This window comes from Phalaenopsis equestris, unplaced genomic scaffold, assembly GCF_001263595.1.
Source record: "Phalaenopsis equestris unplaced genomic scaffold, ASM126359v1 Scaffold000002, whole genome shotgun sequence".
Lineage (NCBI taxonomy): Eukaryota > Viridiplantae > Streptophyta > Magnoliopsida > Asparagales > Orchidaceae > Phalaenopsis > Phalaenopsis equestris.
In genome coordinates this window covers 1,500,263-1,526,723 of record NW_018164444.1, presented here as the reverse complement: position 1 = coordinate 1,526,723, position 26,461 = coordinate 1,500,263, and the positions used below count along the sequence as shown (strand labels likewise).

The window sequence follows — 26,461 nt, the reverse complement described above, 5'->3', positions numbered from 1 at the left end:
GACAGGGAAAGAAATGAGAATTTCAACCCCTTCCATGGGGAGAATTTCAGTGATGAAAAAGAAAGACATCGATGCTTTGGAATCCATTATCAAAGGAGGCGGAGTGAGGAAGCCACAAGTTGAGGACACATGGATTTCAAAATAAAGGTGGATCTACGAAAGTCCAGTGAAGATATGGATCCAGACAACTTTATTGAATGACTACAATCAGTTGAGAGGATCTTTGTCGGAAGATAAAAGGGTGAAGCTTGCAGCAATCAAATTAAAAAACACTCTTTGTGGATGAAAACTTGCAGAGGCGGAGGAAGAGAGAAGGTAGTGACAAGAATATCAAAAATCAGAGGATGAGGAAGGCGATGTAGAGAAAATACCTACCGCCTACTATCGTCAGCATAGATTTTTGAGACTCCACCTACAGTAGAGAGACCTATCAATGAAGGAGTTTGTGGTGCAGTTTGACCATATGCATATGAACTGTGATTTGGTCGAGCCAAAAGAACACATGGCCAGTTATCTAGGGGGTCTGAAGCCCACCACCAGTGATGTTGTACAGTTGCAGCCCTATTGGTCACTAGGAGATGTCCAGACCTTAGCCCCAAAGATGGAAAGACAACAGAGACAGAGCAGTCAACCACCCACAGTTGGAGACATCAGCAAAGGCGCGCCTAAGGGAGTTGAGAAAACCGGTCTGGATAAGGACAGAGTCGCCCTGAGTGAGAAGAACCCCAAGAAGAGTAGCACGCCTACTACAATCCCAGCCCGAAAAAGCTTTTGATGCCATGAATTTGAGCACATCGCCTCTAATTGCCCAATGAGCTAAGTCGTGTCTTTTATTGAGCAAAGCACCGTGGAGGAGGTTAGTGACGAGAGGAAAGCTAAGGAACATGATGGAATGCATCATCTTCGACCGAATGAAGGAGAGACGCTCGTGGTTCGATGGGTCTTACAAATTGAAGATACGAGAATTCCAGAGTGATTTCACCATAACATATTCTACATCTATTGCACTGTGAACGGAAAGGTATGTAGTCCCATCATAGTGATAGAGGGAGCAGTAAGAACGTGACATCTATACAGATGACAAAAAACTTGGGCGTCATGACTCAGAAGCACTCCCAGCCGTATTCTCCTGTTATGGAGGTATGCTTGCAAGTGGAGAAAATTTCTTAGGTATTTTGGGGGACAATGCAGTCACCAGCGGAATCCAGGTGCTTTTAGGACCGCAATAGAGAAGCATTCAGCCCTGGGAAGTTACAACAACACTAACAACGGATCAGAAGAAGCTTCGATGAATAAGGTCAAAGCTCCCCAATTTTGGGAGACTGACACGGAGATACAGGAGCTGTACCGAGATTTGGTTCAGCAAGAGTTGTCGTTTCAGCAGAGAGGCTGAATTGGTCGGCCCTAATTAGGATTAGCAGAGCTATCGCCTCCTCCAATAGTTATCTTAGTTCAATTTTGTTAAGATTTTTGTTTGGACAGCTTCCACCATCCCTCTTTTCCCTTCTAGGGGTATATTTGACAGCAAAAAGACGCTCTAGCTGCAACTTCTCTAAGGTGGTTAGTATTGTCCCCTTTTCTCTATCTTCTCTGCACTCTGATCCACCCATTTCTCTCAGCCACCAATCCAGGAACCCCACTGTTGTTGTCGTACTACACTCCAACCCACTCAAAACTGTCGACAACCCCTCTATTCTCCTAATCAGCCACTGTAGCCCCTTCCCCCTACACATCTATAGTTGCCTCAACCGTCCTCACCCCCTGCTGTTACCGCAATGCATGCCAACCTCATTCCCTCAACCCTCTATTGGCTACAACACCTCTATCTTCCAATCAACTGCCTTAATTCCTTTCCCCCCTATCCAACCCGCCTAATCCTATCGCCACCTTATACTTACCTTCCCACTGTTGTCCCAACCCTCACCTGCCCTATCTAATTATCGACCAGCCACCACCCATTCCATTCATCGTCGCCCTAAGGTGTCTTTCTACGTGTATAATCGTTTATTTCCAGTTTTGAAAAGTCATCGTTGTAACAATTTGAACTTCAGCAATAAGAATTACATGTCTACTGTGGTCTTGAGTTAACTCAGGTATCAAGTAAGCGCTAATGAGCTACTCTCATGTCTTTCTCAACACTGAAAAGTTTCAGAAGATAATTCTTTAGGAAAAGCTCACATTTTTTGGTTCCATGTGGATAAAATAAGCAAGCACTAACGCTTGTGTCATTGAAAAATTCAACACAATTATATTTAGCATACAAAAATTTAACATCATCTATGAAAAACAACCCCTAGTTTCATAATTTCAATGCTCCTTGCAACACCAATGTCCATTGATTAACCCTCAACTTCTTGATGAAAAAGTGCACCAACAGTGGGACTCTCTCTTGAGGTGAGGCTCGGTTTCATACAATCTCATCAAAACCCTTCCCCAAAACCTTTTTTATGTTGAGTATCGAGCAAAAATTTCATTATCCAATAGGATGTCCAAATTTCTATAAATAAAATGAAATGATCCAATTTCTTCATTATTTCCATCACCGAGCAACGTCCCCCCATATCAAAGTATCAACTACAAAATTACTATAGCCATTTTGAGACAATCAATAGAGTTCATCCACTTAATAACACTGAGGATCCTCAACCCCATGCTTCAAAAATATATACCCCTGACACTGTAAATTCTTCTTATGATCATTGAAACCAAGGAATCCCAAACATTCACAGGAGGGAGAGCATACCCCTCCACCTCTAGCTTGGATTAATTTACTTCCCCAAAATCATACCCGAAATGAATTTTGCCTTCTTTTTTATGAGGAATTCCTAGATGGGGAAAAAATCATTCTCCATCAATGTCATAACCTCATGAAAGAACTCCCCCAATGCATCAAATTCATGACCAGCCAATTTTGCATGGATTAAAAATTCTACCTATTAATTCATATGAAGCAATCAATGATGCATCTAATTAGCAAACAAGAAAGCTACTTCCTTAATACAAATCACCTCAAAATTAACCATATCATAGTTCAGAACTAATTTAAAATAAGTACCACTACAAGTGTTGAGAACAATGACTTAACCAAAAGAAGAAAGATACTTTTCAAGGCATTTTAGAAAGTAAAATGACCAAATTCAATAGCTCACCTGATCATACAAGAGAGAGGCTTTATCAAATCGCTTTCGAGCATCCTGCACCAATTTGAGATTATTAAACTGATGCATATCATAAATAGCCCATTTTTTGGCTAAAGTATTATAGAATAATGCACGTAAGCACATGAAGAAACTTAGATTCTCCCATATGACAGGAAGAATCAAATCTAGTAACCACGGTCACCAATTAAGAAATGAATTATAAACTGAGGGAGTTACACAACTAAAAAGTTCAAAATTTTCATTTAGATCATGTGAGATTTGATTCCTAATTAACTTCTTTTTGTTATGTCTAAGAACTGTAGAGCCAACTGAGCTAGTTTGATGCTGACTGAGTTCCACCTGTCTGAGATAATAATAAATAAACAAGTCAAAATAAATTACATCCTATGGCAGAAAGCAAGCACCAGTAAAGACAAATCCATCTGAATCACTCAATCAAACAAGAATTGACTTGTAAAATTAGTGCATTATGCATTCTGAGATTGCAGCAGTGGTTAGTGGTTAAGCAGAACCCCTTATTTAACAAGTGACTGAGCCATATGCCTTGAGGCTCACCTCGAATTGAGGCACGCAAAGGAAATTTCGAGGCTTAAACCTTCCTGTCACTGATAAGCTTAAGCATTTTTCATCAAAGGCATACTCCTCGACGCATTTCAAGAAATGCCTTGATCAAATTATGCAAAAAATTATATTATAATATATTAATAATATATATTACATTACATTATATTATATTATATTATATTATATTCTGTTATATTATATTATCTTATATTACGATACGATATGATATCATACCATACCATACCATAGCATACCATAATATATTTAATATATCTGATACAATGCACATCCAAAAAGGTCAATAGATAATTTAATTATGATTCTATGGCTATGTTATTAATTTATTCTTTTATTTTAAATTAAATTTATAATATTAATTTACAGATCGAAGAAAATTGTAGTGACTGAAAAACCCGAGACAAAAATTAAATGAAAATGAATATGATGAAAGCAAGGATGGGGCCATTATGAATCTTGATATCCATCAAATATTTAAATTTTAAGTAAATACTTAACTAAAATTATATTTCAAACTTCTATTTTATATTAATATTTAAGATTAAGCTTTGTGGTTGATGTATTTTTGATAATAAACTAAATCAATATATCAATAATTCGGGTCATATTTATGAATTATTTTTATTTTTATGAGTTTTTTTTTCCACTTTGAAGCTTATAACTCGAGATTTATGCCTCACCTCGTTAAAGCAAACTGACTCAATTCCTGATTTCACCTTTTTAAACCTTGGTATAGCCACATGATTACGATGACTTCAATGACAAGTTGGCATCCAACATTGTTAAGTACATTTTAGAAGCAAATGCGAAGAAAAAAAAATTGCTGAAAAATATAGTCCTAAATCATATTTTATGCATCCTTAGAAAATTAAAAAATTCATACCAGTAGAAGGTTTATATTTGTATCAGAGTTGACAGAAATGCTTGAGCCACATTTAATTCTCAAACAAAGGAACCATATATAATCAAACAACTGATGTACCTTAACATCATGCAAATCAATGTCAACAAACTGCAGCAACCGATCATTAAGCATGTGCTCAACCTAGAGAAGAAAATCAACAAAGAACCACTGAGAACGAAACTTGATATAAGCACTGCACAATGAGTCGTCAAATAAAACAAAAATCAAAATCTTTAAAACAATTACTGAAGGATTCAAGAATCTTAACCTGAGAACGGAGAACTTCTTTATACGTTCCAATTTCCCTTAAAGCGATCGTAAATTTAGTCATAACAGGTCCTATAAAGGTTAAGAATACAGAAAATAAGCATGCTATTAGATGTAATCATTGATGTTACATGCCAAGTTAAAATCCTAAGAATTCAACTACAATCATGTCAAAAGAACTAAATGAAGAGGCATTTACATACATACCAGCAATTCTTATGCATTTAAATATCTAACCACTGTACTTCAATTTTACATTTATGCCATCCAAATCTATCATATCCCATTAAGAAAGCCACTATTTGTACAAATTTTCATGCATAGATAAAGATGTCATATATAAAAATTGAAGTTTAGTTGTTAGATATGTAAATACATAGGAATTAAGTGTTATTTATATAAAACTTCCTTGAACGAAATCAGAACGGAGCAACAATAACAAATAACTACATGACACTATGTAAGTAATGATCAATGATGACAGCAATCTCCTTTTACGATGATCTTGAACATGAGTTGGAATAGAAAAAAAGAAACATCACCCGCTAAATGAGATTTCTATTTCCCTGAACTGCAAGGTTAACAGATAACAGCAGAATATGACGTCAACACGACTATGGCAACTACCAATGCGCAACAAGGTCTGGAAGGAACAATGAAAATGGCATATCCTATTATTATTCAAGTAAACAATATTGCCAAAGAATAACCGGAAGCATTACAAGGTATAGTAACCAAAAGAGGAAAATAATAGAATGGATCTACTAAATAAGCAAAGTTGCAATTGCTTATTATAAGATATGATAAACTAGATGATAATTTAGGTGACATCAAATTATGTAGCAAGTTTCCCCAAATAGTTGGAATAAAGCGAATGATGATGAAATACTAAAAAAACATTATGAATCTACCTCCAAATGCAACACTAATGGGATCATTATGACCACCACCAAATGTTTCCAGGGAGCTTGCAAAAGCAATGTCTCCATCATATCCTTCACCAAGCCCTTCACTGAAAATAAAAAACAGTAGTGAAAAGGGAATTCAATTAACCAGAATTTCAAGCAAAATAATAGAAAAATTTTCAGAATGATGGTATTAAATTTTCTCTATGCAAAAAAAAAAAAAACTGATTTAATTCAAGATACCAGATTTAATTCAAGATACCAGAAAATTGTCAAAAGTCCCATACAATTTAGCCCAATAGGATGCAATAAAAACAGACAAAACCATTAAAATTTTTTAAAAAAATGAAATTCACCACAGAACAAGTTGATATCTTCAAAGAAAAACATGTTAAAAATGTAGCACTTTATTCTTGAAACATTTAAGTAAAGCCAAGAGATGCCCAATGCTTATGTGGAAGTCTGATAACAGAAACAATTTTATGGAATTAAACAGAACCGTACAGCATATAACATAGCGTTAAAAGTACAAAAGACAGGGTTACAGTGAATGGAAAGGATACACGAGCCATCTGCATGGATATGTTATCTAAGCTAAAAATTTCATGGGGAGAATAGGATTCCGAGTTCAACAAATAAAGATGAGAATTCTACAACTTAGAAGTCACAAAAAGTATAAGGCATGGGAGTTGAGCATGAATAAATATCGAACTATTTTAGAACAGTAAAAATTTTAAAAATAAGCTAGAAGATAAATTTAAATATAACATGACATCATATTCAATATAATACCATACATATTTTCTAGGCCATTTATTCTCGGTAAAAGTTCACTATATTGATCAGTAATGAGATGAATTTATCTTGAGAAAATTAGCAAGAAATAAAAATTATAGCAAACTATACAAATGAAATAAAAAGGGGACAAATCCATGGATTTCACAAAGAAAGAAATAGGCATAACAATGAGAAGAAAAATGTTAAAATCAGCATACGTGTATTTTCGACAGCCTTTGTAAAACTTAAGGCACCTCTCTCGTAATGACTCTGCACTTTCCTCGAGTGTTTGAATCTGTCAATCATTATAAGAAAACCATTATGCATTACAAGCAGTTACAAAAAGAATCATTTATAAATAAGCACAATAACTAGTTATTAAATGCCTTTAGATGATAAGTAAAATCTTCTTGTCATTGACAGTAAGCGGTCAAAATGAAATGTGACAATCAAATACACTACAAGCAGCTTTATAAAGGATCAATCGGTCTCAAATTTTGAGTAAACTAAACTGCTGAAGCAACAACAATCATTAAAGAAGGGGAATATTGCCATTTACATGTGCTTCATGATCTCGAGCATTTGCTTTCTTAAATTCGGATGGATATCGAAACAATTAAAGTAAATGGCCAAAGATTTTATAAAAAAGTAAGTATTGGGGATTGCTTCTATGTCAACCTTCAGAAACTAACCACAAAACAATGTACCAATCAAAAACTTCCTCCTGAAAAAGAAAGATAATGTCTATTTCGACAAAGAAACTAGCTCTAAATGTCATATAAAGACAGGTAATAACACCATCAATTTGCAAATATGCACTAAGAAAATAAATCCCAGATATTATAAAGTTGATTAATTTAAACTAATATAAAAAAACCTAAGAAAATCCATGCAAACATGGGTGATATGTGATTCTTTAGAGTCAACATGAGAATCCCACATCAGCACTCCTATCATCATAAAGCCAATGACATGGTACTTACAGAAAAAAAGGAAAAGAGTCTAGTGCAATCTGACCAAAAAAAGCCTAATGATAATATGACAATGATCAAAGAAATCTACTGAAAACTGGCCTATCAATTACATTTTTGACATGTATTTGCAAATGATATCTTTATTGGGACGACCCAAAGAAAACCCCAACAATAGCGTAAGAAGATGGTTGAGCAAGTTCTGAGATCTCAATACTAGTGAATATAGTGTATGTTTGTTTTGAAAAATAAAAATGACTAGCCCATGTTCATCTTATGTACATAAGAACCTACAGCTTGAAGAAAGAATAGTGCAAGGATTTCATGAATGACCCCGAGCAAAATAAACCATAAAGATGACCAAAGCAATGGAGGCAGGTCAACAAAAATGGATTTAAGGGGACCACCAAACTCTACAAGTAGCTAATGAGGCAAATGAGCAGAAATAAGGAGTGAAACGATGCACGACCAAAATGACTAGCCCAAAGTAGGTAAGGAGATGAGTGAAACAGATCTGGAAAGAGGAAAAGATCAGTGCCATCCAGAAGAGATGGGGAAAGTCAAAGAAGGAAAAACAAAGGTCAGTTGCAAACCCAAAAGTTTCAGCAACAGCCATATGCAACATGCACTATTAGCTAGAGACCACAAGACAAGCACGCCGTTGCAGGCAAGACCACAAGTAGAAGTCAAACAGGAAAAGAGCAAGCGTAAAGGGTCCCTACACAATGCTAGGAAGTGATCCTTGCACTGGCATGTGGACCAAAGGATTTGTGTCCCTACAAGCCAAGAGTTATCAATTGAAAATTTGTGACGTCCTTGTGGTTAAGGTAGGCTTGAGTTTAAAACAAAACCTATGAGATGTAGGTCAGATTTTCTTATCCAATGACTAAACAGAAAAAAATAATAATAATGGTATCGCCTCTGAGTTTAACTATATAAGACAAAAAAAATTGAAGGTATTGCCTTTGTGCTTAAATACCAGTATTGTTGCAACCAAAGTGAATAGTATTCATGTCATTAAGCAAGTCTATGAAGAAGAATATGTATTCTGTCCAAATTTGACCCTCATAATGACCAATGTTTAATTGGGATTAGATATCTAGTAGTCATAGATAGAGATGTGTCACTAACCCAACTAACATGGAATGGTCTAAGATGTGACTCAAGCTACAAATTAGCTCTCATGAGTTCTTAAATGAATATAAAATTCCTTGCATTGCCAAAATCAATAACTAATACACATTTTTTTCTCATTTCAAATGTTATAAATATGAGAAAATGCTACTATACTTCAAAACAAAGAATCAAATTCATCTATTTTTTAAATCAAGAAGGCATACAGGAAGGTATTCTTTGAAGTGTAAACATAAAAGATAAACCCACTTTATATTTATTGCCTAAGTAGTATCATAAACTTGCCAGCAATCTACCAATAATGATCGGCACTATTTGTTCTCGTTAACATGTCTTCAAAAGTGTTTAAATGGTCACTTACTTGCACTGTGCGTTGACGTAATATGTGGAGTTGTCCATAGAAACTTTTGAGATAATGCTAAGAAATTAGATCTTAACATTTTCTTCATTTCTATCCAAGTTATTGTATATCTTATTCTTTTGCTAATAAATTATTTTTGTGCATTTTAACCTTTCCTATTAATTTCATTTTAGAAAACTTTTCAACAATCAACCATCATGTATCAATTAAAAACCACCCATATAACCGAGTCAATTTGATATTTTTGAATAAATGAACAATAAATTTAGATTTATTTTTAATTTTAGTATATGGGTCATCAAAAACCAAAATTTATGTTTAGATTGGCGTCTCTAGATAGACAGTTTCCAAATACTTTCATCCCAATGATGTCATGCAAATCAAGTTCAATGTGTACAACTCTGTCGGCATCATTAGTGTTAGACGTTAGAATTCTTTTTAGATCTGCTTTATATTGCAAGAGATCAAATATACCGTCAGCACTTTTCATTAAATGGCAGTTGGTATTATGCAAATTCTGAAGTTCGTCTTCAATGCTTGTTTTGTAACATGGGACATTTTGATGCAAGTCCTCGAGTTGATTTTGGAGGTATGATGTTAAGCACACAAACGTTGTAAAGTAAATTTGATTTTGAAAAATATGTTTATGTAGTAAAGTAAATGCAATTGGATGAAAAAAAAATGGGGATCATTAGCACTGACTAGTATGTATTACTGTTAAAATAGAACCCTTTTAGTTATTCTTATTGATGCAAGGAGGGGTATAAATACCCACTACAACATCTTCTAGTGAGGAAACAAATAATAAACAAAATAAAAGGAAAAAGGAAAGTAAATAAAAGCAAATCAAAGCAAATAATACATAAATTTGTATATTCATATTCTAATATTCTAATACTCTCCCTCAAGTTGAAGCATAATGTCAGTCATGTTCAAATTGGATTTAAAATCATTGAATAATGGTAGATAAATGTTATTTATGAAAATATCTGTCAACTAGCCACTAGATGACACTAACAAAACACAAATTTCATCAGACTCGAGCTTTTCCTTAATGAAGTGACGATCAATCTCAACATTCTTGGTGCGATCATGCTGGATAGGGTTGTGAACAATATTAATGACAGTCTTATTATCACAGAACAACTATAAGGGAGCAGTGATTGTCAAACATTTCGGGGAGCATGATGTGTAACCAAAGAACTTCACAAATTCCCAGAAACATGGACCAAAATTTGGCTTCCGCACAGCTCTGAGCAACAACAGACTGCTTCTTTCTTTTCCACGTGATCAAGTTTCCCACAAAAATAAGCAATACTCCGAGGTAGATCACCGATCATGGGCGTACCCGACCGAATTTGCATCTGTGTAAACTGCAATAAACAAAAGGTGTGACAGGAAAAAACAAACCTTAGCCCAGAATGCCTTTTAAATAGTGGAGAATCCGATGGTCATCTTGGGGATGGTGCTCATAGGAACCATGCATGAATTGACTGACTATCCAAATTATGTGGCATATGTTGGGGCGTGTATAGGCAATATAGATAAGTTTCCCTGCCTAACGCTGGAGTGAGTTTTGTTTACAGGAACCACATTGGGAATAACAATAAGTTTTTCATTGGGATGCATAAGTACATCCACTGGTTTACACATGAGAAGATTATTCTCTGTCAAAAGGTCAATCACAAATTTCTATAGAAACAGAAAAATATCCTGAGATGACCAAACAACTTCCATAGCTAAGAAGTATCAGAGAGATCTCAAGCCCTTCATTTCAAAGGAAGCAGCAAGTAGAGTTAGTCTACTCGCTTAGGAGTTCTAATTATCCTCCCCGAACGACAATTCTAAATAACACACACAACAGAGGAAAAATGAGCAATACAAACAATGTCATATGTTAATCTACTGATAGATAAAAGATTACAATTCAACAGAGGTACGTGTAAGGCAAATTCCAAAGTTAGACCTGTTGTTAATATAACAGACCCTTTACCAGCAATAAAACTTTGGGACCCGTCAACATTTTTAACAGTATCTTTTCATGAGCAAGGATAATATTTCGAGAAGGCTTGAGAGCTTCCAGTTATGTGGTCTTTGGCACCTGAATCAATGATCTATAGACTAGGAGCAAAAGAAGTGAGACATAGGATTGATACATTGACGAACGTGGGAGGTCGATAGGCCATAAGAGAGTGGACTGGATCCAAACAGCCTGATTAAGTGCTCCATTTGACGTTTAAGAGAGTTAGATGAATCCAAATTGTTTTGAATAGAAGTCAGTTGTACTGTATTGGACTCAAAAGATGTAGCGAGACCCTTGACAACGAAAGATTTGGCCGAAGATTTGGATGTAGGTTTCCCGAGGAGCTTCCAACATTTATCACGTGTCGTTCGGCTTGTGACAGTAATCACAAGAGGGGTGACCAGTCCGGGGTTGAGCACTATTAGAGACCAAGACGGATCCTTCGACAAACGAAGTTGACGCACCAAGCATGACAAGTCTCTTGCTCTCTCCATGATGAATCTCAAAGAAAGCAGCACAGGTAGAAGGAAGAGGATCTTGGCCAAGGATACGGCCCCGGACTTCGTCAAAATCTTTATTGAGGCCTACAAAAAATTGGAACATGCAATCCTTTTTGACAATTTTTGAAAGAGAGATAGGTCGGCCGGATATTCCTAAATATAGTCATAATACAGGTTGCATTTCATCCATAATGCAACAGGGTCATTGCAGTAATGGGTCACGATCCTTGATTCTTCTTTTGCCTCACGAATTTTCTTAAATACCTCATAGAGTTGGTTGAAATTCCCTACATCTATGTAGGTATCTATGTAGGTATCACGGACTGCTGCCCAGAGGTACTAGTGGAAGGAAGAAACATATATGATCGGCCAATGGAAGCTTCCATGGAGTTAATTATATACGACATTACTATGGAATTTTCCACTTCCCTAGCTCTATAGTGGGTCAATCTTTGGAGGTTCACAAATCACACCAGTGAGATTACTCACATGCCCTTTGATAAATAAGAACACAGACTGGGACCATTGGAGAAAGTTACTATCATTTAAGTTTATGGGTTGTAATAAAAAAGTTCATGTTGTTTTTGTCCTCCGATCTGCGGAGGAACGAAGGTTGGAATTGATCCTATGGTGGAATCAAGAACTATTTTAAATGATGGCTCAGTGCTAGAGGAGTCTATCAGGACTCTGATTAAGCCAAATAAGATATTAGGTTGTCGAGACAAAGTAAAGGCCCGACTGCATGGAGGAATATTGCCTCTGGAAGGGTTCTCGCTAGATCTGGTCGGCTGGAAGGTGCCTCAAGTAACCAGAACATTGGTTCTGAATGCCAAATCCTGAAACAGAGGTTCTGAAGCAGAAGGGTCCGACAGATCCTCAGTGATGGGAACCTATAAAAAAATTAAAAGTGCGGTATCCTACTGTAGCAATGCTGGAATCTACGACATCCCATTGAAGCTGTGTGAGAACATGTGGCATCCTACTGAAGTAGTGTGGGATCCTGAAACAATGCGAAAACCTGAAGTCGTGCAACAAGCAGTGTGGCATCCTGCTGTAACAGTGGGGGGAACTTACGGCAAATCTGAAGCCTGGACAGGGTGCAAAAGTTCCGCCAGCTGGAACCAAAGCCCGACAGCTAGGTTAGGGCCATGGTTCTGATACCATGTTAGAATAGAAACCTTTTTGTTATTCTTATTGATGTAAAGAGGGGTAAAAATTCCATTACAGGATCTAATAGTAAGGAAACAAATAATAAACAGAATAAAGGGAGAAAAAGAAAGTAAATAAAAACAAATCAAAGCAATTAATACAGAAATTTGCATATTAATATTCTAATAGTTTAATAATTACCATTGAATCAAAAGCAAAAAAAAGGGTTATAATGTAAAACAAAATGAGCAGCATTTAAGAGGAAATTGTGTGGATCACATACTCAGAAACATGTGAATCTCGAGTTTCAATAGGTGAGTAGATTTTGTGCTAAGGATTGATTGGCTTTATGTGGTTCCTAAACTTCTTGGAGGTCATACAAAAACTTTATAGAATTGCTAAATTACATGCCAAAAATCTTAGATTTTTATGCAAAGAAAAATCTATCAAAACAAATGACTTTAAAAGCAAGGGTTACAAAGCTTACCCACAAGAGGAAATCAAATCACAATGCCTTAACTATTATAGTGGTTTCTTCTCTTATTATACCTACACAATTGCTTAGATGCTTGAAAGATAGTTACCCTTTGAAGTTTAACTCTAATACTAATATGATGGTCGGGGTAAGGAGGACCTTGAAGAAAAAGGCACAACTAACTTTGATGCGATGTAAAATGTATGTAGAAGAGGCATTCTGGACTAGGAGGAAGAAGTCGAGAACTGGTGGGAGAATTAATTTTGTGAGGTTACGGAAGAAGGAAAGCTTGATTTTGCGACGCAATGGGGTAGGTTCAGAGGGCTTTGTGGAGGCTAGTGGTTGTATTGAATGTGGTTTGAGGATTGCATAAGAAGGCTAAAACCAAGAGGGTGTATTTTTATGCTTTTGTAAAGTGGATGGGAAAGGAAGAGGGTGTATGATTGTGAACAGTTGTGGGGTCATTCATAGGTTGTGAAGGGAAGTACGTTAGGGTAGAGAGGGAAAATATGAGATAAATAAATAATGAGGATAGAAATAAAACATAAAAGGATAAAAGCTTAAGCACAACTTCATTTGACTGAACACAGTGTTTCATTTTCAATTTTTAACATCTCAATTTATTTTCTTTTATTTTATCTGTGTCAATTAGACTTTAGAGTTAGCATATAACTAATTTGATTATAGCCTTTGAGTTTCATAAATTATTTAAGGTTTTTTTTCTTTATTTTAATTTTTTTAATCATATTTTACATTAATGAAACATAAAAATATAAAGGGGTTCACTTTCATCACCCAAATCTCCCGAATTATCGTATATACTACTCTCCTTACCTTCCGTCAACTTTCTGGCGAGCTCACAAGATAGCGACGATATGGTGACCTACAATGATGGCCGAAACTCCCATCTTTTCAGGTTTCCTCCATTTTGCCTTAAATCCCAATTTTCCTTCCATCTTCCTCCCTCCGCTCCATTCCTACCCGAAACCATTGAGGAAAATAACCCTCGTTTTTCTTCACTCTCTTTCACGCTCTTTAGCTCCTCTAAATCCTGTCAATTTGTCTTCCACCAGAATTTATTCTATCATGGATTTAAGGCAAAATGGATGAAAAGAGGGATTTAAGAAAAAACGGAGAAAATAATGGAAAGATGGGAATTTCAGGGGTCATTGTACGTCGTCATCCCGTCGCTGCCTTGCAAGCTCGTCGGAAAGTCGATGGAAGGTAACGAGAGTGCGGATGAGATAATTTAAAAGAATCGGGTGGCATGTAAGTAATATTAAAGTTTGGTGTGATATGAAAATTAATAAGAATTGGGTGGTATGAATGTAAATTCCACAAATATAAAATATAAAAATTTTAGGGAACATATACCATGTTATGGGGATTATTCCCCACATCATGGTAGCAAAATGGCTCATCATAATCCCCATCTTTTATAACATTAGTTAATTAAATGTACAAAGCTCTCTTAAATTTTAATTTTTTCATTCTTGTCCCTCATATCTCCTCTCTCTCTCTCTCTCTCTCCCCGCTAACCCGATTTTTAAAAATACACATAATTTTTATTTAAACTATTTATATAATAAGAAAGAATGAAGGCATATCTCCATAGCCATAAGTCGTTACATTTCACAATGACTTTCATGAGTAGATCATAAGACCCATGTTTGCATAGCATCTGCCATGTTGTAATAAGTATAAACTTCTCATAAAATAAACAAAAAATGTGGTTTCAATAAATTTCACTTGTAAGAATTATTCTTAAATTTGAAAGAAGACGAAAAAAGAAAACTCGTCTTAAGAATTGAAAAACATGTTTCGTGTCACATTGCAGAGCATAGAAAGCATGTGCTCAATTTAGACTTCTCGATGGAAAAAAAAAACCAGCTAGCTTAGTGTTGGGTTAATATAATGCACTACACATCATACCATGTGCATCCTATTGCTTATTAATTGATGAAAATGCTTTTATTAGTGTGACTTGAAATGCTATAGATCATCTCATAATTTTGATTAGTATGATGGTATTTAAATAGTATAAAACTAAATAATATTCTTTGTGAATTGTGCGCTTCAATTAACTAAAGGGTATACTTCGTTTTTTTTTTCCATTTTGAGAAAAAAAAACACCTTTGTTTGTGCACATGGGCAACCTTGTCTAAACAATTAAGCATAATATGTGCAAATGCCTTTTTCATAAATTCAGTCAATATTATATTTGGTCGCCCTTTTCCCTTGCCAATACTTCAACATAAATGAATACAACTAAGCAAACAACTCTCTACAACCCCTTCAGATTTCGTGTATAAAAATTCATAAACGATTACATCCTTTGATTTAACTTAGGGTCAGTTTGGGGCAGCTGTAGCTTATTGAATAATCTGTTGATGCTGATTAAAAATAATCTGTCGATAAGCTAGGTACGGTGGCTATTACATTTTTTTTTTTTTGGAAAAGTCAGACCACAGCCAGAAAGCTGTTACCGCACCTAGATACGTGCAATGTGAAAATGTTGTTTTTAGCGTTTTGAAAACGCATAAGCTGTCAAAACGCAGTTTACCCAAATAGATCAGGTGCGTTTTCAAAACGCCACCGCACCAAATAAGCTGCCCCAAACGGACCCTTACATGTAGCCATGGTATGGCAAGGAATTGACTGTGCACGCTTAAAAAGGAAACTTAAACAAGAATTTTGATTTCTTACCCTTTAGTAAAGCTTTTTTTTTTGTTATACTTGGCCTCATGCTTGCAAAAATCTAGTGTTATTCCTCTTGCAAAAATCTAGTGTTATTCCTCATGAAATGTTAGCCTAATTGATCAGCCTAGCAACACAAGCTTTGTGCTCATGATGCACCAACGCTAATGCAATGACATGGACAAACTACATGCGTCAGACGTGGTGGTCACATGAATAATAATGCAATTAAAAAAATTCCACATGATACCCAAATAACTTTAAAATTTAATAAGATATTTTAAATATAAATATGTATTATTATTTTTTTACTTTCTTTAAATTTAAATGATAAATACAAACTACATTTATTCATTTCCCTCGAAAGCCACACACATTTACCTAAGTCTTTTTCCTTTCTTACATGTCGTTAGGGCTTAGGGAATGTCGAGTCCAATGAATCTAGCCACTAGCTTGCATCCTCAACGCCAAGGTGTGATGTCAACTTCCTTCTCTTCACTAAAGCTCAATTTCAAAGCCAGAAGAAGGGTGTCCTCGACCCTCTTGCCAACAATGCCCAAACCAAAAGCCAAAGTGAACATTCTCCCCTCTCAATGCAAATCCCGAAATTCTCATCATGCAAGCTACAGCGAGAATTGAACACCTCTTCCTAGTAAACCTATAATATTTACCACAAATTTTTAGGCTTAGTTAGGAGGTTAAGTTTCATATAAATACTTTTAAAAAAGATTATGATTAAAATACTATGATTATATTTTGGAGACCAAGTGGAGGAAAATAACACACATCTGCATTGCTAGGCTCATTCTTTAAATCCAAGGTAAATTACATTTTATATATTTTTTAATATATTCTCGTTTTGTAAAATACTAGTTATCTAATTTTATTCTCTTTATATTCTAGAAAAACATTTAGTAAAGAATCACTTCTAGAGAATCCTCAATTTGTTTCTCCTAAGAAAGATCTAGATATTTTAAATATGAGAAAGGCTTTCTTGAAACATTATTTTCCAAATGACGCAAGACAAATGATAAATGTGAAGTTAGCTAAATTATGAGAATACCTAAAGAAATTTAGAGTTCAGTATCTTTGTGTAATAGATATAAAATGGATCAAAACAATAAATTGGTTAATGTGTGGAGCCTTAGCACATCTACTTCAAACTAGAGCAATAAACTTCTTAGCCAAGTGTTGTGGGACAAATGGACATGAATATTCATATAATCAATGATTAGAAACAAAATCACTCTACAATGTGCTAAAAATTTGGTTTATGTTATACTAATATTCATCTTCTATCAACAGAAATTCCAAATTATATGAAAGATGATAACAAGATACAAAATGTTGTAGGATATAGAATTGTCCCATGATGATAGGGGGCCCTTGAGATTGTAAATATTTCCATTGATGAGCTGAAATTAAAAACTATGTTATTTAATGATAATGATATCAAAGGCCATGAGTGAGTGCATGACTAAGAAACCAATCGTATTATTCCTTTTAATGAAGAGTTGACTATTAGATCTTGATGCTGTACTTGACAGTTCATGGCTCCATGTTTACTTTTCTTCATGCCATAAGCTAAGAAATTATTTATGGGCCTCCATCTTTTGAAAGTGAATGATAGAAAAATGTCTTATCATGTATTTATTGTTCTAAATGTTATATTTAATTTGTTTAATTTCTATGCATTCTTTTTTATTTTTTAAGATACAAGAATCACAATTTTATGTCTATTATATATTAGTGTCGTGTCGTGTCAATGTTTCACTGGCATGCATCCTAGGTTTATGTTAATCTTGAATTTCTAGTACCCAATTTCCTCATTCATAACTATCAAATGTCATCATGCACTAGAGCACAAAATTATTGATACAGCTTAAAGGTCATTTCTACAGTTAGCAAACAACTGCTACATGCAACTACATCATTAAATATAGCCTGACAAATTGTATCAGCATCAAACCTTTCGCTGTTGCAGAAACATTCTTCACCAGGCTTGTCCCCACTATTTTGTTAACCTATATTTTACAACTTTCGGGATAAATTCTATGATTAGCTTTTAGCTAGCACAGCCTGACAAATTTCTGCTTAATAAGTATTGTTAACGACATAACAAAGGCCCTTTTGAAGTACAACGATGCAAATCACAGGAGAAATTATGTGCATTACACACAAGTATTTGACAGATTTGACTGCACTTTCAACCAATGAAACCTAAAGCTCAATGTGCAACTAGAGCAAGCTTCAATTATGAAATATATTTTTTGTAACTAGGGGTTAATTGGTTTCACAGTTTGGGTCAAGTTTGATCCAAAATTGACCAACCCAAAATTATTTAACTCAACCCCGACCCAAATATTAAACGGGTCAGAAAACCAAAAATATGAACCGGATTTAACTTGTCGAATCAAACCTGACCCGGATAATCCATTAAACATAAGACATAATGGCTATTCAGAATGATTTAGGGTCAATCTTGGGACAATTTTGAGTTGGCCGGCTGATTTCGACTCCATTGCGAGTTATTGAGTCAGATTCGAGTCAATTTTGGGTTGGCGGGTTAACCCGAATCAAACCTGAAAAATTAAATGCGTTAGGATTCCAAACCAAGCCCATAAATTATTTGGGTGAACCCGAATTTCTTGAGTCAAGTTCGGGTCGAGTTTGCATGTCGGATCAATTTTTGACACCCCTATTTATAACAAAGTTACTATTTTTAACCTCATGTGATTTCATAAAATATATTTTTGGAATTCTATGGCAGTGATAATTGGTTGACCATGGAGTTGCAATTACTTTTGAGTTGGAAGATCTTTCTTCCATAACCAAAAAACCAAGGTGGGACAAAAGGAAGAAGCAAGCTAGAGTAATGGTGAAGTCATCAAGCTTGTGGCCTTAAGAGTGCAGGTTCAAATGCTGCCCCTGCTTAAATCACTTTAGCTGCTGTCTCAAGCACAAAAAGCAAAAAGATACAACTTAAAGGTAATAAGAAGAAAGGATTCAAGAAAGACCGTCTCATAGTAAAATAGAACCCAACCATATCCAAGTAGATGGGATTGGATTCCTGGTGCCAATTAGGGGATAGTAGAAACCCTCACTAATCTTCTTTTATCTTCCTTGGAATTTCTATCATCTCATTCTCAAACTTGTTGAGAACTCCTTGATACAAAGCTCCATTTTTGTTGCCAACTCTCTCTTCTTTTCATTTTCTTTCTTACTTTATATTCCATGGCAGATTCTTCGAGCTATCTAATGTTTTTTTCCAAATTTTGAGTGAAATTACGTTAACCTTAGGCTGCACTGGCAAGGACAAATTGTAAATGTAAATATAATTCACTTCAATTACAATAAACCATCTGGTACGTCCTTGTGAAATGGAACATAAGCCAAACAGCAACAAGTGCCACTTTTAGTCCAGCAACTAGATCGCTTCCAAAGAACAATAATTCAACATACAGAACTGTAAAATTCGCCTTGATACATAGCAACCACCCAATGAAGCTAGTTCAGGGGGAAAAAATATAAATTGAAATACCGTGAAAAGGTGCACCACACTCGACCTATCAAACAAAGTTTACAGAACAAAATGAGCGGCATTTATAGCAAATGCACGTGAGAGTCCTAAAAACGGGTGGGAAAAGTGGAGAGACATTCCGAGCTTACCTGTTTCCTGAACATAGGAGAATCATCGAGCTTGGCAAAAAGCATGGTGAAACCTCGGGCACTTCCTGCTGTTTGTTCCCAATCCTCATCAGCCAGCACTCGGCGATCCCTAACCCTAAAAACCTAGCAAAAATGGGCGTCGGCAGATAGAAAGATTCATATCGTTGTTTCAGATCCCAGTGAGGTAGACCCCTGCTCCGTCGTTTTGGTCGACGCAGGATCCGCAATCCTCTGTTGCCGACATGGCGAAGTCCCCTCCAATCTCCGGACTCCGACAACCTCCGGCAGACACGCTTTTATGGAGATCTGTCGGAACAACAGTAAGAGCAAGTTTCCAGCAAAAGCAGGGAGAGAATAAGCAATGCGACAGATTCGGGAAGGAAAACAGAATGATTTTGGGTACTAGCAACGACACCGAGAGAAGAGAGAAGTGGAGAGGTGAGAGAGACAAAGGGCAGCGGCAATTAAAGGAGAGGTTTTTGCTTTTCTGGTGAGGTTTCTTCTATTGGAGTGAGATTTTGCAGGTGGTGGCTGATGTAAAAAATACAAAGGGATTTTTCATGCTAATATCATAATTTTTTTTATATTTAAATGATAGAGTATTTATATTTATATGCATAACCCAATTTTTACATATTTAATGTCTAATTTTTAAATTTTAATATTATTTAACTAACAATAATGTTTAAATAAAAGTACACATTTTCATGTATATAATTTAATATCATTTAAATGGTGGGGTGTTAAGTAAATATAAAAAATTAGATGTTTATGTGTATAAATATAAAAATTGAGTTTTTTTTATTTAAATTCCTTTTATTATTATTTAGTCATCAATTTCTTATTTTTCAAATTAATAAAATAAAATATTAATATTCGATGTGTAATTAATAATTTTTTCTTATCTAGCATAAATCTCGATGTATTTTTTAACAAAAAAAAAAATTTAATTCAAATTTAATATCATCTAGAGCCATGATTTTAACAAGTTTATAGCCAAATTGACAGTTTTGATAAGATGAATCTAATGGTACATGAGAGTGTCACTTTTTATGTCTTATGGTTGGGGTACCCAATTGAATACTATGAGACAATATTTCACTCACTCGGAGTCTCCCGTGATCCAAGACATCCCCTAAGGCCTCTCGATACATGGTTTGAGCACGAAACTAGAGTTGGTGTCGATTCAGTTTTACCTTGGAGAGCTCACCATTGGGTGGTAATAATTATGACACAAGACATCTAATATCCTTTTTGGTATTTAAAGATTATGCTCCATATATATTTGGAGCCTCCTATAGTCAAGGGTAGTCATAGAACCTTTCCACACGCATTTCCAAGAAGATTAGGGTTTAGGATGTCGCACCTATTCATTGATCTTGAACACAGTTGGGCTGAAGTCTTTGATGCAAGCCCTCATAAAATGATTATTTTTGAAGTTATAGAACCATATTTTAGCATATTTAGTCTCTCGTAGCTTGTGGATCGCTAAAATCTTTCACTATAATTTTTTTGAAAAAATTAGGGGTTGCAAGCTAGACCCGTGCCTAGGTGACTAAAATAGTTCCCCGTGGGTCGAAATACGAGAGCCTGGAAAGAAGATGTTGGCCCTAGGTGCCTAGGCGCCCAAAATACCCCTAGGGTCCTAAAACCAAGCAAGCAGAAAGTAGGCATTAGGTCTAGTGCCTAGGCACCCTGGGAGCTGTCGGGTTCTGATTTTTCTGTCTTTTGACCAAATTGACCCATTAAAAGCCAAATAAGAGCTTGGGGAAAGGGAGAAAAATTCTATAAAAGTGCTTAGCCTCGTACCATAATTATGGACCAATCACATGCCTCATAAAGTTGTTCTTTTGACCAAATTGACCCACTAAAAGCCAAATAAGAGCTTGGGGAAAGGGTTAAAAATTCTATAAAAGTGCTTAGCCTCTTACCATAATTATGGACCAATCACATGCCTCATAAAGAAGTCATTTTGGGCTAAGGATGGGTCAAAGAGCTTAGACTTATGGAAAGGGATTCCCCTTCGTTCTTCTTTGATCCAACCAGCATTTTGAATTGGGTGAGGGGTCTCATGTGCTGGGAAGAGGCTGGATAAGAGCTCATGGAGTGGAGAAGATCTTGGTGGGGAGTTTTAGAGCAAGGCAAGAGAGGTTTTCATCTTCTTCCCTTCTTCTTCTTCTTCTTCTTCAACATTTCCTTCTTGATTTTTTTCTTCCTCCTTCTACTACCTTTTTCTTTTCTCCATTAATTTTCTGAGGAGTTTGAGGGAGTTTGTTGAATAAGCTTCTCGAGAGGAAAAGCTAGACATTTCCTTTGGAAGAGGAAAGCTTCGTCCTTACTTTAGGGAAGGAGGAAGCTAGCTTCGCCAACACGTGGAAGGAGCAAGGATCAAGCCCAGAGAACATTCATCAATCTTCATATAGGTGAAATATCTAAAACTCTTGCATTATTGCATTCTTAGAACCCTTTAGGACTGCATGATAGAGATTTAAGGACCTAGGTTTTAATTTAAAATAAAAAAATCTAATTTAAGAATTTATACTAATAAAATGGTAGAGGGTAATTTGTAATAATAAGGAATTTAAATTAAAGTAATGTGGAATTTCTGAAGGCTGTATGGATAGGCCTAGTAACTTGTTAATACCTGATTTATAACTATAGTAATACTTATTTTATATAACTTTTCATAAATTATTATTTGAGCAATGACTATTTATAGAATTAAGACGTCAATACTATAAAACTTAGTTGCTACTTACTGATTAAATGATTAGATTCCTAGTTAGTATCTTTTGAACTACAAACTTTTAAGAAAATTAAGAAGAAATGAAAAATTGACTTACGATAAAGTCATCATTCAAAATCATTAAAAATGAGTTCAACTAGATAAAGTAATCTCCATGAAAAGCAATAGAAAAATAAAAAAGATTCATGCTTGCTAAGAAAGAAAATTCGGAACATTTGAGGAGAGACTTAAGGGTAAGCTCCAATTAAATCTTATAATAAGTCAAATGATAAAAAACTTCACAAATTTTACCCTAAAATTTTATATTTAGAAATACAGTAACAAAATTAACATTATTTAAGTGCATAACTAACCAAATTTTATGCACAAAATCTTAATTTCATGATAGTCAGATCTTACATAAGTAATAAAAGAAGAACTATATATGATCTAGTATAAATAGTAGTTAAATTGGGATATTAGAAAGTTGCTCTAAAAATTCTACCTAAATGAGAAACATGTACACTTTGATTTATATATTTATGTAATTATTAGAAAGCATTGAAATCCTTAATCTAAAATTTACCTTAATCCTTTTTTAAATTCTTGTTCTAGATTTCAAAATTATCCGAGGGCAAGAAGATGCAAGTTTTCGGGAATTTGATGTGTTAAAAATGTCTTGTGTTATTTTCTTTATTTTTTATATTATTTTATTATTTGATAAAATTTATTGGCCAAAAAAATAAAAAAAATATACTCACCTCTTAATCTTCACTATTCATAAGGCATGTAGTACTACTGTCATTTGTCAATTTGTATAGTACCAATGATCAAGTTTTATAGACCATGCTGATACAAGAATTTATGAACTTTTATAACTGCCTGAAAGACTTGGTATATATATATATTTAATGCTGCCAGAATATGGTGGAATAGTAAGATAGATCTGTGTCTTATGTGCCGAGCAATAACAGTAATTTGACATTATTTCAAAAAAGACAAAACCCATGTATTTGACAAGACCAACTTAAGAGAGATGGACATAAGTTAAATAAAAATTTTTAGAAACTAAAACACCCTTAGAAATGCAATAAATATTTCATAAAAGACAATTAAGCACAAGAATGATGATACATAAGAAACCAGACAGACTAATCAAGCAAATTGACAATGAAAAGCATAATCCTACAGATTGAATTCTGATTTAGTTTATGTGCATTTATCACCTTCCTTTCAGGAAACACAATCACGTGAAATGTACTGTGAAGCCTAATTAGAGATTTCATTACAAATTTCCATATTTCTCAAGCATGCATCATACATAATTAACATGATACCTTCCTTCTGCTGTAAATTAATTCTTCCTCTCACCTTTCTCTTTCACCTTCTCTGCGCACATTAATGTTTCTAGAAACTTATGCTTGTCTTCATTCACCATTACTTTTGTTCTTTTTGGGTGCGCAGAATTGTGCAGCCCTAGTAGAAAATGCTCACCTATTTTAACCTTATTAGGATAATCCCACATCTCCCACACCCCAACCCACACATATACCATGCTACAGAAAACAGAAATACATAGCATACAAAAGGAAATACAAAAAAAAAAAAAAAAAGTTTTATGCCAAAAAATAATAAGTATTTTCTATGTAAGTTATGTGATATGTTTATAATAAATTCATTTCCATTTTATCCTTAAATGGTTCCAAAATGCAACATCTAATTATGCCAGTGGTGGTCACCAAATGCTGTCACCATCAACATTAAATTAAATAAATCCAATTTCTGTGTATTTATATATCTAACACTTAAATATTATTTTTAACATTTATATCATTAAAATAATTCATATCACATAAAAAAAATATCACAATTGTATTAAAAAAATATAAAATACCTTTTTCATAAACAAATAAAATAGTATTTATAGAAATTGTACAATAAGAATAAGTGGCATGAAAAAAATTATTTATATTTTTTTATAAAAAAATTTCTATATTTTATATAAAGACTTTTAAGTTAATATTTTATTTTCATCCCCATGGAAATCATCAGATAAATGTTTTTGATTTTTAAATGCACATAATGAACAATAGATAAGAGGTATCTGACACAATTTGTCTCACATAATAGATGTTAATGCAATATGAGGAATGGAAATGGACATATAGTTGAGATATACACTTCTCTGTATTGTGTTCGGCTCGTTAAGAAGCTTGTGTTCGGTTTGTTTGTTAAGTTAACAAGCTGAACACGAAGAAAACGAATAAATATATGTTCGTTTGTCTTTAGCTCGAAATACTACTAATCAATTATATATTAAAATTCTTGTTCTAGATTTCAAAATTATCCAAGGGCAAGAAGATGCAAGTTTCCGGGAATTTGATGTGTTAAAAATGTGTTGTGTTATTTTCTTTATTTTTTATATTATTTGTGTCATTTTTATGATTTTTCATGATATTTATGCCGTGTACAGATAGTTAGGCAAGTTTGGGAACAAAAGAGATGAAACATACTAAAAAAGGGTTGACACAGGTGCCAAGAACCAGAGAACTAGGCGCTCATGTGTCAGTTCTGGGCTCCTATGTGCAAGGAACTGGACTACTAGATTTGACAGTTTTTGACGATTGTCTCAAGCCGTTTTGCATGGGAAAACTTGAATTGTCATAATACAAAGAAAAAAAATGTGAGAGGAGAAACCAAAAGTGAGAAAGAGAGGACAAAACACATCATAGCATATGGGGCATTAGAGCACACCAATGGAATCTATGCATAGGGTGTGCGAGTAGTGTGGTTGCATGAGGATTGAGAGATGCATGTAAGATAGTATGCTGTTGCATGAGAATGGAGAACTCGCATGTAGGTTTTGCATGAGGCTTAATAAATGCCTTAAAGTTATTATAATATTATACGTGTAAATCCTAATAAATTAATGGGTTTTTTGATTCATGTATTAGTTGTGTAAGTAAAACAAATACATAGCTTTTTAGAAGTTATCACATTTGGTTGGATAAAAAGAAAATTTAGTATAAAATTTAGGTGAATTTAAAATTCACCACAAAGTTATAGACCGGCGTGTTATGAATCCATTTTATTTGTGCGAATTTCCAAATACACTACAATCTTTAGTTTGTTATCACTGTCGTTGTCTACCTTCTGATCGTGCGCCTCCACCACCTGTCAGCCGCCTCCACCACCACTGCCAACAACTCATTATCGACTGCCAACTACCGCCCACCACTGTCTTTATTGACTACAAGGATTATAAACATCGGTTTTCATCACCTCTATTATCGAATATATTAATTTCAATTTTCTTCCTAATGTTGAATTTACTTTATATTAATTTCAATATAAATAACTTCAAATTATTTTAAATATGTTATATTTTAATTATATTACATTTATTTTACATTATATTCCTTTCTAAGAAAATCAAAATAATTAAAACAATGAGTCTTCATTAAAAAATAATAAGTATTTTCTATGTAAGTTATGTGATATGTTTATAATAAATTCATTTCCATTTTATCCTTAAATGGTTCCAAAATGCAACATCTAATTATGCCAGTGGTGGTCACCAAATGCTGTCACCATCAACATTAAATTAAATAAATCCAATTTCTGTGTATTTATATATCTAACACTTAAATATTATTTTTAACATTTATATCATTAAAATAATTCATATCACATAAAAAAAATATCACAATTGTATTAAAAAAATATAAAATACCTTTTTCATAAACAAATAAAATAGTATTTATAGAAATTGTACAATAAGAATAAGTGGCATGAAAAAAATTATTTATATTTTTTTATAAAAAAATTTCTATATTTTATATAAAGACTTTTAAGTTAATATTTTATTTTCATCCCCATGGAAATCATCAGATAAATGTTTTTGATTTTTAAATGCACATAATGAACAATAGATAAGAGGTATCTGACACAATTTGTCTCACATAATAGATGTTAATGCAATATGAGGAATGGAAATGGACATATAGTTGAGATATACACTTCTCTGTATTGTGTTCGGCTCGTTAAGAAGCTTGTGTTCGGTTTGTTTGTTAAGTTAACAAGCTGAACACGAAGAAAACGAATAAATATATGTTCGTTTGTCTTTAGCTCGAAATACTACTAATCAATTATATATATATA

At 34.3% G+C, this 26,461-nt stretch overlaps 1 protein-coding gene across 1 annotated transcript; it reads right to left on the bottom strand.

The window, feature by feature from the left end:
• Positions 1 to 2,825: 2,825 nt before the first annotated feature.
• Positions 2,826 to 20,116, bottom strand: LOC110031737 (ADP-ribosylation factor GTPase-activating protein AGD3-like). The gene is made up of 7 exons (XM_020735103.1): positions 19,576 to 20,116; positions 6,815 to 6,891; positions 5,826 to 5,926; positions 4,916 to 4,986; positions 4,726 to 4,788; positions 3,150 to 3,194; positions 2,826 to 2,933 (listed from the first exon to the last, which is right to left on the bottom strand). Exons 1-7 carry the CDS (start codon positions 19,618 to 19,620, stop codon positions 2,826 to 2,828), a joined length of 510 nt encoding a protein of 169 aa, XP_020590762.1. The 5' UTR covers positions 19,621 to 20,116.
• Positions 20,117 to 26,461: the final 6,345 nt, after the last annotated feature.